Below are 17900 nucleotides of genomic sequence, written 5' to 3'. Positions count from 1 at the left end.
TTTCCTCCTTCAGGGGATCTTCCCAACCCAGGGATCAAACTGCATTTCCTGTGTCTCCTGCATTGCAGGTAGATTCTTCACCCGTCACAGTAGCGTTATATACAATTGCCTAAAAGTGGAAATAACCCAACAGTCCATCAACTGATGAATGGATAAAATGCGGTATATCCATAAAATGGAATATTATTCATCTATAAAAGGGATAAAGTACTATTACATGCTACAACATGCATGAACCTTGAAAACATCATGCCAAGTAAAAGAAGCAGGCACAAAAGGTCCCATATTATGTCATTTCATGTACATGAAGTGTCTGGGATAAGCAAGCCCGTCCAGACAGAACGCATTAGGGGCTGCAGGGGAGTTGGGGGTGACTGCTGATATATGAGGTCTCTCCTGGGGGTGATGAAAGTGTTCCGGAATTAGACAGTGGTGGTGACTGAACAACTCTGAATCATACTGAATCATAACATTTTAAAAGGGTGAATTATATGGCACATGAACTGTATCTAAATAACAACGGCAACAACCACCCGTCCTGGTCTTGCCAAATGTTAATAAAGCTTCAGGATGCCTGCAACGGCCCCCACTGTCCTCCAAGAGACGGCCCCAAAAGTCCAGTCTTCTCTCCTACTCTGCCCACTCTCCCCACTTCCCCGTCTTCATGCCTGCTGCTCCCAGCTTGCCCTGCATCTCTCCTCAGCCTGGCCTATGCCCAGGGCTGCAAACAGTAGAACTAGGTTCCACCTTCAGTCGAATATAGTCTGCAGATGGGCTCACAATGGGGGTTTTCTGGGTTTCGTTTTTTTAACTGAATTCATTACCACCAGGAGACTGTGCATAAACACATGTATTCTGGCTACAATAGGTTCTGTTGGCTGTCAATCCAAGTGCCAGGCTTCCCTTCTTCCCTAGAAAGGGAACTCTGGTTTCACCTTGTGTCTGCTCAGGGAAAGTGGGTCCACCCCCAGCGGAGGAACCACGTCATGCCATTTATCTTTGTAGATAATGGCCGAGGGTGGCTACTGAAGCTCTGAGTCACAGCAACAGCAAAAGGCTCTGGCTGTATTAGCAGAAAACAGTTTTATTATATGTCAGAAACCAACTGACCTTAAAGTTCATGAAGCTAAGCTCCAGGACACCTCACCTGCATGGCCCTGTGACTGTTCTAGGCTAGGCAGGGAAGCCGAGCTGCAGTCAGCAGGTGAACATGAACAGTTCTGAAAAATATCCTATAAAGAGACTGAGCGCAAAAGGCCCTGAGACTCCCAGGGTTTAATATTTATCCAGTATGATTTCTCGAACTCATTCTCAGTAAACACTCACTTCCATGTTTAATTTTCCATGTAATGAATTAGATGCTTCAGCTGTCAGAACTGCAGACAAAGATTTTAAAGCAGCTGTTAGAAGTATGCTCAAGGTGGTAAATGAAAATATGCTCATATTGAATGAACAAATAAGAAACCCCAGTAGAGAAACAGAAACTATTAAAAAAGAAACAACAAAGAACTAAATGGAAATTCCAAAACTAAAAATTCAAATATTTGCAAGGAGGCTGGAAAAAAGTGAATCTGCTGTATTCTACCCTGGAGGTGTAGGATTCACGAGGTTGAAAATTCTTCAGACCTAGTCCATGTTCAAAGGGTGTTGGTAGTTAGAATACAGGAAAAGGGTCCTCTGAAGCCTGTGATCCAGTTCCGTGTAATGAAACAAAATGGAAACAATGTCCTGACAAAAAGAGAGAAAATCGTACAGGAAGCCATGACCTCTTATCCTTCACCCTTGTCCTTTCTGCCTTGAATACTGTCCTTGTGAGAACATAATGATGCTTGGAGCAGTAACAGTTATTTTGCAACCTTGAGGGGGAGTGGTGAGAAGCGGGACACAAGCTAAGCCAGAGCCCTGAGAGGATAAATCTGTTGAACATACTATGAAACAACCTGGTTCTGGATTTCCTGTCATGTGAGATGATAAACTGCTCTTAACTGGCCACCTGTTACTTAGTCTGAGTACATCCCAACGAAGACACAGCTTCTCTTGAAAATGGAGAGATTGGGCAACACGGTACCTGCCAGCCTCTTTAGAGAGGGCAGGAGCTCTCTTGTTACTGATCTCACTTGGTCCCCACTGCAACAAAGTTTGCAATCCCTGCCCACACATCTGTTGAGAGATGGATCAATCAACTGCTCCCTCTTCTACAAAGCACGCCCCGATTCCCGCCTCCTCCACTCCAACCCCATCCAGCTAGAAGTAATTCTGCCGCAGTTCAATATCTCCCTCCTTTCTGTCTCCTATTGTAATTGGACATTTAATCCCCTCCCACTTGACTGTCAGCCTCTGAGGGCAGGAACCATGCCTTATCCATCCCTGTATCTCCTGCTCTCTGGTGAAGTCCCTGAATATATATGGGAGGGACTCAAGGTCTGTTTGCTGAATAAATGAATAAACACTCCTACCATTAAGAATGTCAGTGTTCCAGAATATCCCACTCTCCAAGTTCATCAGGTGATATGTGTTGCTTCTTAATCTGGGAAGACGATTCCCACCTTATTCCAACAGTCTAGCGAATTCTGGGCTCTCAGCCCTTAGCCCTAGTCACCTGGGGCACACCCATGACGGTCACCTCTGAAGCCTGGATCCCAGGTCCTTCCAGAGGCCCAGACTTGTCCCTTACTCAGGAAGCATGCGGGGATGAAAGCAATTGTATAAGACCTTTCCCGGGATAATCTGGGAAGAACTTCTGGTCAACCACAAATTCCAGGAAAAAGTGGAAATTTACACACACACAAATCCCCTCTGTTTTACAACAGAAAGGCTAGGCAACCTGAAAGCTCACATCCCCACCACAGATCCGAAGACCCCGGAGGGCAGCTCCCCCACAGGGGAGAGGGCCCCTCAGAGCACCTCAAGGTGCTGACGACTCTGAGAAGCACAATTTCCCTTTGCATCAAGCCTGGGTCTAATTTAACTGTACGAATGCTTCCTGAACTGGTAGTTGATTTTCAGTTCCAGCTCTTGGTAGATTCTCTCCTGGCACCTGACTCTTGACTCTGTAATTGGCCTTTTGTTTTTCAAAATTATGTAAAAAACAGGTAACAGAAAAATTGCCATCTCAGGCATTCTCAAGTGCACAGTTCAGTAGTGTTAAGTACATTCCCATGGTTCTGCAGCCTTCAGCACGACCCATTTGCAGAACTTTCTCACCCTCCCAAACTGAAACTCCATACCCAGGAAACACTAACCCTTCCAGTCTCCCTCCCCGAGGCCCTGGCAACCACTGTTCTATCTTCTGTCTCTGTGAATGTGACTCCTCTAGGTACTTCACATCAGAGGAACCCTACAGTATCTGCGTGTGACTGCTTCATCCCACTTGGCACGATGTCCTCCAGGTCCATCCATGTCACAGCACGTGACAAAACCTCCTTCCTTTTTAAGGCTGATTAAGACTCTGCTGCACGCACAGGCCACATTTCGCTCATCCACGCGTGTGGAATTTCGGGCTTTGGGGCACTTCCTCCGTTGGGCTATAGTGAGTGATGCTGCTGTGAACGTGCAGGCGGGCGTGCGTGCTCAGTCACTCAGTCGTGTCCGGCTCTGCGACCCCACGGACTGCAGCCCACCAGGCCCCTCTGTTCGTGGGATTCTCCAGGCAAGAACACTGCAGTGAGTTGCCGTGCCCTCCTCCAGGGGGTCTTCCTGACCCAGGGTTCAAGCCCGTGCCTCTTATGTTTCCTGTGTTGGCAGGTGGGTTCTTTACCACTGGCGCCACCTGGGGAGTTCGTTGCTGTGAACACGCTCCGGGGTGGGGGTGGGGCGTGGCGGGGGTGCTGATGGTTGCTCCAGTCCCTGTTTTCAGTTTTTTTGTGAACCAGACCTTTGCCCAAATCAATCAAGATCTTGACCTTGGGCATGGCATTCTGGGGGCCAGTCTCTATTCCAAGGGGAGGGGAAAAAGACATCCCACCCCACCCCTTACACACGATGCCAGGAGAACTGCTCTGCAGTGGAGGGGCCCTCCAAGCTGAGCTGAGACTGGGACCCAGGAAGCCGTTCCTGGCCCCACCCTTCCGACGAGGGCGAATCAGGGACAATGTGGCCAAGAAACAGAGAGGAATGGGACGGCCCCTCTGCCTCTGAGGGGACACATACCACTGCACGGAGGAGAAGAGTGGGACAAGGGAGGCCTCTGTTCCCCAAAAGGGCAGGCCAGCCGCAGAGGCGGCCCCAGGGGCTCGAAAGGGCAGCCGGGACTGCAGGGGCAGAGGTTATGTAAAGGCAGAGGAGGCTGAGACTGGCGCTATTCAAAGGACCACAGTGAGAGGGGTCCCAGGCATGGGGGTGGGGCGTGGGGAGCCGGAGGAGCCTGGAATGCTCTCATCTGACAGATGGCCCCCAGCTCAGCCAACTCCTCCAGGAGGGGAGGCACAGAGGCAGAAACCCAAAGGGCTGGGGGCCGTTGGGGGTGGGGGGGGTCGGGGGGGAGGGGGGTGGTTAACGGCGCGTCGTGGTCTATAACCTCAGCCTTCAGAGCTCGGTGCTGCCGTGTTCTAGTGGGAGTGTGGGTGGACTGCAGCTGGTGGGCAAGGGCGAGGTCTGGACACCTGCGAGTCCCTCTCTCTGTCTGCCGTAAGCAACTTTCAATAGGTTACATGATATTTTTTGGTGCCAAACTGTCTAGGTTCAGGCACCAAATGATGACAGGCCAGGAAAGGTGCAGTCACTAAAGGGGAAATTAATTGCGTCTGTGCACTCTGAACATTTTAGGAGTATAAAAACGACTAAGTGTACGCCTTACATGTCAGGACCGAGGTACAGACTCAAGGCTCTCCCCTCAGCCCGGTCCAAACTTTGGGGCTCCGCCGATGCCCTGGGAACTGAGGAGGACTGCTGCTGGGGGCTCTGCTGCAGGAACCACCCCCCACCTTGGTGACTCCAACTCAGAGAGCTTCCCTGATTCTATGCAGAGGCTCCTGCAACCCTCCCAAGCAAACTGGTGCTCTCAGCAAGAAACTGGAGGCCAGCTGTCCCCATAAATCCAGAGAACCCCCCTTCCAGATTGTTCTGGGATCCTAAGGTTGTGAAGTCAGCCTGGACTTGGCCCCTCTGATGTGATTCTGAGGCCAGATAAGGTGGCAAGAAGCCTGTTGGCTCAGCTTTATCCTAACGGTGGAGCCAGAGCCCAAGAGGGCCTGATGTCTACATGTCCCCGCAGTGACGCAACACCCCCACCAGCACCTGCCTGCGTGCTGGACTGGGGGCGGGGCGGGGGGCGCCGAGAGCTAGGCACTGGGTGGGCTCCCCAGCTTGGGCGCCCAGAGTGCAAGTTGCCACCCTGCACTTCTGTCAGGCACTAACCGGACTGACGGAAGAGCCCGTCCAGGCTGAGGTCCCACAGGAGACCAAAGGCTCTCGAAGAAGTTTCTGGAGGCCATGTCAGCAGCTAGGAGGAGAAAAAAAAAGAAAAACAAATTAGTTGGGTCATCACTATGGAGTAACAGTAGTAAACCTTTATTACATATTAAACAAGTCCCATTTAATGCTTACAGATCCACATGGTAGAAAGATACTGTCTTTACTGCCACTTTACTGATGATGAAACTAAGCTCAGAGAGGTCAAGCAACTTCCCCAGGGTCCCAGCAAGTAAGGAGCAAAGCCAGGATTCAATCCCAGGTCTAGGTGACTTGACATCTACTCTGTCCACCTCCCTGTGTGGGAGTCTTGTTCCTTTTGCCGCTCACGCCCTGAGGCCCCAGCCATGCCCCTCAGGGCAGGCACCTGTGTAGGGAAGAGAAAGAGCTCAGAAGCAATAACTACAGTAAGCTGGACAAGGTCAAGTTGGCTCCTCTTCGTGAGCCTCACATGGCTTCCAGGTCAGCGCCTTATCTCACAGGCATGGGTGACCTCTGACTCTGCAGAGACCTTTCAGGACCAGGGCTCCCATCCCTAAGGGCTGGGAAGTACCGTTAGCCGAGGGCCCTGAGTCTAAGGAGAGTCCCTCACTCGAATCACTCAAGGTCACACCTTCCCTGCCAGTGCAGTCTTCCTCTGATAACTGGCCAATGCAGGGGCTCCAAGGCCAGGACCCTTGCCTCAACTGGGACAACTCTGAAGAGTAATCCCAGTTCCAGGGCCCCTGCCCCGCCGCCGCCCAGGACCAGCCGTGACCTCTCTTGCATTAGGTTTGCTCCTCAGCTTCCCTCTCTGCCCCCGCCTGCTGCCTCCCTCCCTCACAGCTGCAGCTGCCTGCTTCCAAGAGATCTAAGGCATCAGAGCTCTGCTTCCCTCTTTCTCTCCTAACTTCTTCATAGCTGAACACACGACCACTCCCCAGCAAAAACGTGAATTCAGTGACGGCATATGCTTCCAGGTTTTGGCCTCCAAGGCTCACCCGGGAAGTCCACTCTCGAGCTCCGAGGACGAGCTGACATAACTGGTGAGCACTAAAGCTGAAGCCTGAGCTTCCCAGGTGGCTCAGTCGGAAAAGAATCCACCTGCAGCGCGGGAGACGCGGGTTCCATTCCCGGGTCGGGAAGGTTCCCCTGGAGGATGGCACTCCAGTATTCTTGCCTGGAGAATCCCATGGACAGAGGAGCTTGGTGGGCTATAGTCCACAAGGGCGCTAAGAGTCGAACACAACTGAAGTCACTGAGCACGCAGGCAAGGCTGAAGCCTACTCCCCCAGTACCCACTGTTCACCCCGCCGAAGCCCCAGGAGCAGGGAGGCCGGCAGGCAGCAGGAACTGGTTCCCATGGGGACTCAGGATGGCCCTTCTGGAGATGCAGTTGAGGGAGCAGGGATGGAGAAGTCTAACCCCCCAACCTCTGACTGTAGAATTAATCCCAGGTATGTGTGAGGGCCCTCAGCAGCCCTGTGGCCCTGCTCCCCTAGCTGCCTTTGCTTGGGGGTGGTCCCTTAGCCCCTCATAGGCCAATTAACTCTTCTTCCTGGGGCTTTATTTGACCATGGAGAACCTGGGGCATAGAGAGAAGCCGAAGTCTGTCCTAAGATCCTGACCTGTCTCCAGTGTGATTCCAGCTCCTGTGAGGCCCAGTGCTGTCCCAGCCCTTGGATCCCACGAATCACCCCTGCAGCTTCACAGGAGGCCCCCAGCACCATCGGGGATCTCCCATGGATTTGCGCTTCTCTGAACTGGAGTCCTCACCAACAGCGTGAAGTACAGGGAGCCATGTCTACCTGAGATGTGTGTGTGCATGTCAATCACTCAGCCGTGTCAGACGCTTTGAGACCCCATGGACCATAGCCTGCCAGGCTCCTCTGTCCACGGGGATTCTCCAACCAAGAATACTGGAGTGGGTTGCCATTTCATCTTCCAGGGGATCTTCCCGACCCGGGGATGGAACCCCAGTCTCCTGCATTGGCAGGTGGATTCTTCACCACTGCGCCACCGGGGAAGCCCTCGATGGACACCTGGGCCACCGCTGCCAGAATCTTTCTGTCCCTGCAGCTCAGCACGCAGCCAGGCCTCAGCCGAGGTCTGCGAGAGAACAAGCGCTACTGCTGCTGCGGGAAGAGAAGTTCCAAGCGGCAAGAGAACCTAAACCTCCGAAGTGAGCGTCAGAGCCCACCCTAAGGCCTGTCGGGTGGTCCCCTGAGTGGCAGACATCAATGCCCTGCTCCTTCTTCCCTCCAGAGATAGAGATGTTGGGCAGGGTCTTCCCGAGAAAACGTCCCCAAGGCCAAGTGCACCCCTTGCATGGATCCGACTTCAGCTTTTGTTTCTCCTTCCTGAAGATGGAGAGCCTGACCTCTGGGTTGACACCATTCCTTCCCGATGGTGTCCAGGCCCTGAGCAGAGCGGCGGGCGGGACCAGAAGGACAAGGCAGGCCACGGGAGTTCCCCACTCGACCTTCACGCGAGATTGCTGAGCCCGGTTTACCGAGTGAGAGACGGAGACACAGAGCCGCTGTTAAATGACAGCCCACGTCACACAATACTGGGCGGAGACGCAGGGCTGGGGGTCCTCTGCTGCCACACCCCTCCCCCCACTGGCGACAGAGGCTGGGGAGAGACCAGGCGGGGCTCATGCACTCCATGCCGTGCCAGGGTCACACAAGGACCATCTGTGGCCAGCATCTCAGACTGGCTCTGTGTCTGTCGTGTGCTGTGCAGGCAGAGAGAAGCTGCAGGACAGGGCAGGGAAGAATGGCCACTGTGTCCCCTGTGTCGCCCGGGGCCTGGGGGAGCGGCAGGGAGGGGCAATGGGGAAGGACCCCAGTGGGAAGGAGAGAGAGCTGGAGGGCTGTTTCTGGAAGGCAGCCAGTCTGCCGAGGCTGAGGAGTCCCAAGAACGATCCGCCTCGCAAGGTGGGTCTAATTTACAGCTGGGGTCTAGGCTCCAACTGGCAGGAATGAGACCAGCTAGAGCTTGGAACCTGCTGTCCCCAGCAGAGATGGTCCGGGGTGGGGGCCAAGGCCTCATCCCCGTGCCCTGCATTCAGATCCCAGCAGCTGGTGCCTGGGCTTTCCCTGCTGGCTTCTCCTCACTGTCTTTCTCCATGTGAGGGTTCTGAGCCTAGGGCAGAAAGCATGTTCCGCCAAGGCAAAATGTTCTGGCAGTGACCAGAAAGGAAGGCGGGGGGGGGGAGACAGCAGCTGTTCTAGGCTTTTCCAGCTGAACCACAACTCCACAGCGAGCACCCCAGCTCCAGATCTACGAGGGCTTTCACACCTGCAGCGGGACGAGGGCCCAGACCAGGAGCCTGGAGAACAGCCTACACACAATGGGAGCACCTGTTGAGTGGGGATCAGAGAGAGGCAACACCCTGCAAGGCACACGCGCTGGGGGGTCCCGGCGTGAGGCTACAGGCCGGTGCCTGCACCTTCCTGACTCCATCACCACAAGTCTCCCTCCCTCCTCCAGCCTCAGCGAGGACCAACCCAGCAGCCCCACGGGCCGGAGGATGGGAGCCCCGCCCCGCCGGCCGGCGGCCCTCCCCCGGGTGCTGGGCCGGCTCGCTCCCGCCACCTAGCGGCAGTCGCGGTCCTCACCTGTAACAGCCACCGGAGCAGGGGCATGGGGCGGTCGCCCACGGGCAGGTAGACGCTGCTCAGGAGGCCCTGGCGCAGGAAGGTGAGCTGCCGGGCCGGCGAGGAGCTGCGGGGGCAGAAGGACAGAGCGGGGGGTCAGGGAGGCGACCCTCCTCCCTGACCCTCTCAGCGAGGCTGAGCGGGGGCGTCCGAGCTTTCCCGGGACTAGAAGCGGTCACCGCTCTGGACAAAGACGCTCAGGGCAGGCAGCTGCTGGAACAGAAAACAACTCACAGCGCCATTCAGAATCATCTGCTGTCCACGAACACGTCTCACAATCTCGTTCGCTTTTTTTTTTTTTTTTGGCCGCGCCCTGCCAGGCTTGCAGCATCTTAGTCTCCCCGCCAGGGCTAGAACCCGGGTGCCTGGCAGGGGAAGCGCCAGGGAAATTCCCCTCTGAGTTTTACGCACAGGGCTGGGGAGCACAGTTTGTTTTTCCTGCGTGATGGAGCGGGAAACTGAGGTGCTGACCAGTTTTGAGAAGGGTCTGGGCTGTGATGAGGAGCGTGCCCGGGAGCCTCGCCTCTTAGCCCGGCTGCAGCTGGGGTAGAGGATTACCCGCTGTGGGGCCGGTGTCTGGGTCCGGTTACACAGAGCATGTCTGCCCCATCTTGTGTTTTTCCAAAACAAAGGGGACACCTGAGAAGACGGGAAAAGAACAGACAGGGGCCCAGGACGGGGAGATCTGGGGAAGGAAATAACAGGGTGGCAGAGGGGTCTTGGGAAACCATGTGAACGGCGAGGGTCCTGACTGGGGGTGGGGGGTGGGGGGGGACCCCGTGCTTCCGGGGGCGTGATTTCATGGCGGGCTGTCAGGCCTCACCCTCCTGCCCTGAGCTGCTGGCGTGGGGAGCTCTGCTTTGAGCTCACTGTCACCCTGGGAGATCATCTGGACCCATGGGACCCCAGATCCCTGGACGAGGAGTCGATGGGTTTCGTGTGATTTTCGGGCCTCTGGTGGAAGGTGCTGGACTTCACTCCCCTCCTGTACTCCTGGCATTCTGGGGAAGTTGGGTTTGGGGTTGGATCCTCCCTGGAGGACAGGGAAGACTGGCATTCTGAAGTCCATGGAGTCACAGAGTCCGACACGACTTAGCGACTGAATAACAACAACCTAATACTCTGAGTCTGGTGAATGCCTCTTTACTCTCTTTCTAGATAATGTCCTAAAAGCAATTAATAAGGATTCCAGATAAATGAAACCGTTAACTTCATGTCCATTCTTCTTTTTTTAACAACCAAATCCAGGCAAAGAACATTTCGGACGGCATTTAAAGTCATGACTCTAGATACAAATTTCCTCGGTTGGCTCACCCTCCTCCTCCTCCTTTTTAAAAAGGACATCATATTTTAATCTGCCAGGAACAGAATGCTCCAAAACAAAGATGCTCCTCCAAGCCAAGTTGCTGTCTCTTTGAGTATATCCAGGCAATTTACAAATTGTGTCCCCCCCCAAATCATTTAAGTTCAGAGGAGAAAACAGCTTTGTTCCTGTGTCTGTGAAGCTGACCGTTCTAAAACAGACCTTTATTTGTACATACAAACACGTGTGCACCCCAGGGCTGCTGGCACACGCCATTTCTGCCCCACATGCTCAGTCACACAGCCACTTCCATGTGCTGACCCGGCGATGCCTGTGTGGCTCATGCGCAGCCCCCCAAATGCAGACTACAGCCAAGCCAGCCGCGTCTGGAGGGCCTCACAGGTTGGCAGGGCCTGGCTGGGGGCCATGTGGAAGGAGGCCGGCGCTCCAGGGACTCCAAGACGACGCTGGCTCTGGCATTCTGCTCAGGGGGCACCCGCCAGCTTCTCTGTAGGGGAATGGATTCTACAAGCCCCTGTCGGCTCAAATCAACACATTTCCAACTGCTGCTCAGAGGGAGAGATGCCTCTTGGTTGACGACGTCTCCCTTCTGCTACACACTTAGCAGTGCAGTTTCTGCCAGAGGAAGGATCAGTCTGCCTCAGGGTTCACTGCTGCTGAGTTAGGCTTGGTGTGTAGGACCAGGGGTCAGAGATAGGCAGCAAAGGGCGTGGTTCAGCCATGCCTGCAAGCAAACAGCTGTCAAAGAATTCAGCTAGACGAGATGCGAGGAATCTCCTTGTGAGTGTGCTCAGTGAAAGGGCACTGCTGCCTTACCTTGGCTGGACCGCGAGCCCTGCCACCCTTCAGGGGAAGGATACAGAGATGGCAGGAGGAACCTCCTGCTTGGTGGAAGGGCAGGGAGAGGCCTGGCAGGCACAGACCACCCTGATCTGAGGGAGGAGAACGGTCTGCAAGTGGGGAGGCCCCGGGGGGAGAAGGTGAGTGGGTTACGGAATCCACTGAGGTTCAGTTCAGTTCAGTCGCTCAGTCGTGTGCGACTTTTTGTGACCCCATGAATTGCAGCACACCAGGCCTCCCTGTCCATCACCAACTCCTGAAGTTCACCCAAACTCATGTCCATCGAGTCCGTGATGCCATCCAGCCGTCTCATCCTCGGTTGTCCCCTTCTCCTCCTGCCTCCAATCCCTCCCAGCATGAGTCTTTTCCAATCAGTCAACTCTTCACATGAGGTGGCCAAAGTACTGAAGTTTCAGCTTCAGCATCAGTCCTCCCAATGAACACCCAGGACTGATCTCCTTTAGAATGGACTGGCTGAACGTCCTTGCAGTCCAAGGGACTCTCAAGAGTCTTCTCCAACACCACAGTTCAAAAGCATCAATTCTTTGGCGCTCAGCTTTCTTCAGAGTCCAACTCTCACTTCCATACATGACCACTGGAAAAACCATAGCCTTGACTAGATGGACCTTTGTTGGCAAAGTAATATATCTGCTGTCGAATATGCTAAGTTGGTCATAACTCTCCTTCCAAAGAGTAAGCGTCTTTTGATTTCATGGCTGCAATCACCATCTGCAGTGATTTTGGAGCCCCCCAAAAATAAAGTCTGACACTGTTTCCACTGTTTCCCCATCTATTTCCCATGAAGTGATGGGACCAGATGCCATAATCTTAGTTTTCTGAATGTTGAGCTTTAAGCCAACTTTTTCACTCTCCTCTTTCACTTTCCTCAAGAGGCTTTTTAGTTCCTCTTCACTTTCTGCCATAAGGGTTAGATGTATAAAAAAATCCCTGGCGAACTGGGAATGCTGACACGGGATCTGAGTGGGCACCTGTGCCTGTGCCTGTGCCAACGCCAAGGTTGGAAGTTGCCCTGAGAATGTCAGAATGCCATGGGGCGAGCAGGGAGGGGCAGAGCCTCCTCTTGGAGGCAGATGCCGCTCAGGCCCAGCTGGGCGTGAAGCCCCAGCTGCCAGCCCTGAGGATCCAGGGAGGGGAGGTCCCCACTCCCACAAGGAGTGGCCACGGTCAGAATGTGCTAATCTCCAGCCTTGGGGGCAAGGACACAGGGCAATGGGAAAAGAAGGAAGGAAGACAGGGTGCGGGGTGGCGGGGGATCAGCAAGAAGGGGGAATCACACAGAACAAAGACCCCAGCCTCAGTCAGCATGCTGGGCTCCTGGCGGAATTCTCATCTTCTGCTTGGACTGTGTGTTCCTGATAAGCCCCAACTCAGGATCTCCCAGCCCCCATCTCTGGTCTAGTTTACGGGCAGCAGTCCCAGGGGGCAAAGTCTCTAAATGCCTCGGGAATCCCAAGAAGACTCTTGAGAGTCCCTTGGACTGCAGAAGGATAAACACCGAGTGCCATTATTTACAGGGCATCAGTTTCTGCGCCTTTGCCAGGCTACTAAGATGAAAGCTTCAGTGCAACGCCGAGGGAGCCAGCCACCAGTAATGGTCCCAGTGCTCTTCTTTTTCTTTTGTTTAAAGATCAACGAGCGGAGGGCTTCCCTGTGGTCCAATGGTTAAGAGTCCACCTGCCAGTGCCGGGGACACGGGTTCGCTCTCTGGTGCAGGAAGATGCTGTGAGCCGCGGAGCAACTAAGCCGCGCGCCACAACTGCTGAACCCGTGCGCCCTAGAGCCCCACGCTCCCCAGCAAGAGAAGCCACCACAAACAGAAGCCTGAGCACCACGACTGCAGAAAGCCTGAGTGCAGCAACGAAGACCCAGCACAGCCCCAAATACACAAAGCATCTTGTAAAAAAGATTTAAAAAAATCAGTGAGAGCCCCTCTGGTCCAAAGCCCAGGGATCCTAGCAACTGCCTGGAAGGCCACTCTCACTTGCTCTGGATTTGGGGCCAAGTCCAGGCAGCGGGGCAGCTGAATGCTGCCCCTGCTCTGGGACCGCTGGATTTATTTCACCCGGTCTTCCCCTGCCTGCCAGGAAAGAGGTCTTGGCAAAACGGGAGCTGGGGCCTGGGCCTCAGGGAGGTCTGATGTCTGAGCACCATTTACATCACTGAACTTGGACCCATGCCGCCTCAGCCTGCTGAGGCCATTGCTGAGGAAAGTCCCCACTGGTGCTTCCGGTATCCTGAGAACAAACTGTAAACTGCAGGTGCACCCAGAGGACAGCGTGGGTCCTGACACCCCCACACACACGGGGGCAGTGTGGGGAAAAGGGAGGACCCAGGGCGCTTCAGGGGGCAAGCTCCACCCCTGAGGCACTGGTTCCTGTCTTAGAGCTGCCCTGGGGCACTAGCTGCCCTAGGCCTTGTCAGGAGGCTTGGATTTCCCGCTAAACTCCTATCAGGGGAGGAGGAAAGAGCTCAGCTGCCCTCCTCCTCCCCTCCCCCACTCCCCCGCCCCGTACCAGCTTCTGTCACAGCAGCATGTGACTTTGGTCTCGGGGAAGTGACCTGAGGTCACATGTCCAGCAGGGTAACAAATGAAAGAGGATGGTCCGGGCCACCTCTGGTCCTATAGCTGCAGTTCAGGGAGTTCAGTTCAGTTCAGTCGCTCAGTTGTGTCCGATTCTTTGCGACCCCATGAACCACTGCACGCCAGGCCTCCCTGTCCATCACCAACTCCCAGAATTTACCCAAACTCATATCCATTGAGTCGGTGACGTCATCCAACCATCTCATCCTCTGTCGTCCCCTTCTTCTCCTGCCCTCAATCTTTCCCAGCATCAAGGTCTTTTCAAATGAGTCAGCTCTTCACATCAGGTGGCCAAAGTACTGGAGTTTCAGCTTCAACATCAGTTCTTCCAAAGAACACCCAGGACTGATCTCCTTGAGGATGGACTGGTTGGATCTCCTTGCAGTCCAAGGGACTCTCAAGAGTCTTCTCCAACACCACAGTTCAAAAGCATCAATTCTTCGTCACTCAGCTTTCTTTATAGTCCAACTCTCACATCCATACATGACCACTGGAAAAACCATAGCCTTGACTAGACGGACCTTTGTTGATAAAATAATGTCTCTGCTTTTTACTATGCTGCCTAAGTTGGTTATAACTTTCTTTCCAAGGAGCAAGCATCTTTTAATTTCATGGCTGCAATCACCATCTTCAGTGATTTTGGAGCCCCCCAAAATAAACTCAGCCACTGTTGCCCCATCTATTTGCCATGAAGTGACGGGACCGGATACCATGATCTTAGTTTTCTGAATGTTGAGCTTTAAACCAGCTTTTTCACGCTCCTCTTTCAGTTTCATCAAGAGGCTCTTTAGTTCTTCTTCGTTTTCTGCCTTAAGAGTGGTGTCATCTGCATATCTGAGATTATTGATATTTCTCCCGGCAATCTTGATTCCAGCTTGTGTTTCTTCCAGTCCAGTGTTTCTCATGATGTACTCTGCATAAAAGTTAAATAAGCAGGGTGACAATATACAGCCTTCACGTACTCCTCTACTCAGGGAGGAGAGGCGCACGTAAACCAACCCGGGAGGACCAGGGCTGGGTTAGACACCGAGACTGCCTGGCCTTGCTTTGAGATGAACTGCTGGTTTATTCTGTGCCAACATTTCCCACTCTGTACACAGGAAAGAAAGATAACATCCCTCTTCACCAGACAGCACATAGAGGTGAATCTACTTCAAGAAGTGATTTTTCACTTTTGTATACCTTTAGTTCGTTCAGGGTTAAGTCGTGTCCGACTCTTTGCAGCCCCAGGGACTCTATCCCATTAGGCTCCTCTGTCCATGGGATTTCCCAGGCAAGATCTTTGGAGTGGGTAGCCATTTCCTTCTCCAGGGGAACTTCCAGGGATCGAACCTGCATCCCCTGCATTGGTAGGCAGATCCTTTACCACTGAGCCCAAGAAGTGATTTTTTAAAACTATTCATTCTCCCCCAAACCAGTAATGATTACACAAAGTGTGAAAATACAGAGGAGTCTAATGAAGAGACTGAAAGTCACCTGAAATCTCACAAAATGAGACTCACTTTCTGAAAGGTGAGAAACCGAACCATACTGCTCTTTGAGAGATGAAGTAACCTTTTTCTTCTTCCTCCATCCTCGCATTTCCGGCTGCCCACAACGAACTAATTATTGAATGGCTAGTAATTCCCACTGTCTGTCTCAACTTGAGGTCTTCAGCACAAACAGGAAATGAAGGATGACCCGCAAGCTAAAGGGCGACCTTCAGGAAGTGGCCCTTCCCCAGCGCCTGGCAGGCGTCCCCTGACCTGGCCTCGGGCAGGGCACAGACATTCCTGTCCCCAGGCCCCATCTCCGCTCTGCTTCGTTAGCAACCTTGAGGGAGGAGGTCTGGACTCTCCGCTCCAGGAGGCTGGCCGGCCACCTGGCCCCATTTGGCACAGCTGCTCTGATCCCAGGCCACCACTCCACAGGCCATCTCCTCTGTCAAACACTTCCTGCCTGCCATCCAGCCCGGAACAGAAAACCTGCCGTCGGCACCAAATCCCGAGGAGAAACAGCTCAGGAAGCCATCTGCCTCTCCCCTCTTATGTCTTCCCTGTCCAGCCGCGTCTCTGTCCCTGTGCTTCCTCTGGGCCCACTATCTGTCTTCTTTCCCTTCATTCCTTCCCCTGCCCCCCTTTCATCATCTCTTTATGAGATATATTTGCTTTTTAAAAAACCTTTATTTATTTGGCTGCCTTGGGCTTTAGTTGTGGCATGCAGGATCTTTAGTTGCAACATGTGGGATTTAGTTCCCTGACCGGGGATCAAACCAGGGGGCCCCTGCACTGAGAGCTTGGAGTCTTAGCCACCGGACCACCAGGGAAATCCCTAGATATTTTTTCAATTTGGCAATGGGAAACTTTACCAGTGTCCATACCCTAAGATCCAGTCATCTCACATCACGTCCAGAGATCTATTCCAGAACTGCTGACAAACGTTTCTGTATAAAGACACTCTCTACCACACTGTTTTCTATGGGGGGAAGCTGGAGACCACCTACATGTCGAGAACAATGAAGAAGACGGTTAAATATGTCGGGCATCAGTGACATGTGAGGTGTAATTTCAACATTAACATTACTTGGTCTGATTGCAACATCTGGGCCTTATATTTAGATTCTTCTTTCAACAACCTATATATAAAAAAAATACTTAGCAATCACAGAAATCTGAATGCTGATCGATATTAATGATATTAAGACACGTCTATATTCTTTAAGTGTAATAATGTATTGAAGTTATGTCTAAAGACAGGATTTTAGAGACCCAGATTAAAGGACTTAAAGGAACTGTATGTGTCTGGGACTTGCTTAAAAATGATCTTGAGGGGACAGGGTGAGTGGGCAGGTGTATGGAAGAACCAACACTGGCTCTGAGTCGGTAACTGATGTTGACTGGTAGGTACACATAGGTACCCTTTACTTCTATGTGTGTTTGAAACTTTCCACGATAAAAAACTTTAAAGGAAACACATCAACGCACTACTATTTTTCTGTTATAAAATAAGATGGGCTAGCCGGAAAAGAGAACAAGCCCTTGTGTCCAAGTCCTAATGTGTCCCTAACCTCCACGTGCCTTATGGGCTGCGGGGGGAGAGGTCAGGTGGTCTCAGCTTCATCTCCCAAGTGGCCAGGGCCCAGTAGGGCGCCAGCCCGCAATGGAGGGCCAACAGCTTGAATCCTGCAGGCTTTGTCACTCTTATTCTTAAACATGTGAACTCACAATCGCAAGAGTTGCATGTTATTGTGGTAAAGTTTTCAAAAATCCCCTAAAAAAATCAAACATAGTCACGGGTTATGTCATAATGTCCGTGAACAAGTCCCACCAAGACGAGGACCAGGGCAGCTGTCCTGACATTATGCTGAGCTGTCCTTGTGGCCGGGGACAAACCTTCCAGGAGGAAGAGAGAAGGGGGTGACGGGCCCTGGGGAACTGCTGGATGGCCAGGAAAGCGGCTCCAGTGTTGGTGGAGACATAACCCGAAGGCATGTGTGCTGAGTCTGAGCATGCGGCGGGGCCATGGCGGGGAGAAGGCAGCACGTAGCAGATGTCGGGCACCTGCCACAGGGGACACGTAGCCGATGTTGAGCACCTGCCACAGGGGAAGATTCTGTGAAGGCTACACATCCAAATTAGTGAAGAAAGTACTATAGGCAGACGTGCGTGTACTGCGCGTTTCCCTGAAGGCTGACTACCCACACTGGCAGAACACAACTTCCGATGGCCTCCCCTGGGGTGGTCCTCGCCACTGGGTTCCTCGAGGGAGGGGCCTGGTCAAGCCGCACAGATGTTTACCTGAGGAACAGCTCTTCCAGGGGGCTCCGTGGCTTCAGCTGTGAACTGTCCAGGATGCAGGGCACGGGGTGGCGCCTGGGGAGAAACACGGTCTCGCCCGGATGCACTGCTGGGATGACCTGCAGTGGCACGGAGAACCTCTCCACCAGCTTCCTGGCAAATGAAGGGGCAGGGGAGCCGGGCATCAGCAGGCGCACCTTGTCTGTGGTCTGGAGGGAGGCCAGGGAAGCCCAGACGGCGGCCCCCTCCCCGCAGCCCCCCGCCCAGTGGGGACCAGACCAGGGGCATAGCGCCACCTGCTGACAGAG

General features: G+C 53.4%; 1 protein-coding gene across 1 annotated transcript in view; it reads right to left on the bottom strand.

Annotated features, from left to right (window-relative positions):
• The window catches only part of FAM178B (family with sequence similarity 178 member B), a 106891-nt gene that overhangs the window by 68372 nt on the left and 20619 nt on the right, over positions 1-17900 (bottom strand). Inside the window, exons 6-8 of the mRNA XM_068967376.1 lie at positions 17593-17745; positions 9012-9117; positions 5356-5440 (exon numbers count right to left, since the gene is read on the bottom strand). Coding sequence (XP_068823477.1) covers positions 5356-5440; positions 9012-9117; positions 17593-17745 — 344 coding nt within the window. The remainder of the gene's footprint in view (positions 1-5355; positions 5441-9011; positions 9118-17592; positions 17746-17900) is intronic.

Source organism: Capricornis sumatraensis, chromosome 1, assembly GCF_032405125.1.
Source record: "Capricornis sumatraensis isolate serow.1 chromosome 1, serow.2, whole genome shotgun sequence".
NCBI lineage: Eukaryota > Metazoa > Chordata > Mammalia > Artiodactyla > Bovidae > Capricornis > Capricornis sumatraensis.
Note: the sequence above shows the minus strand (reverse complement) of the source record. Positions and strands in the feature narration are given on the sequence as shown.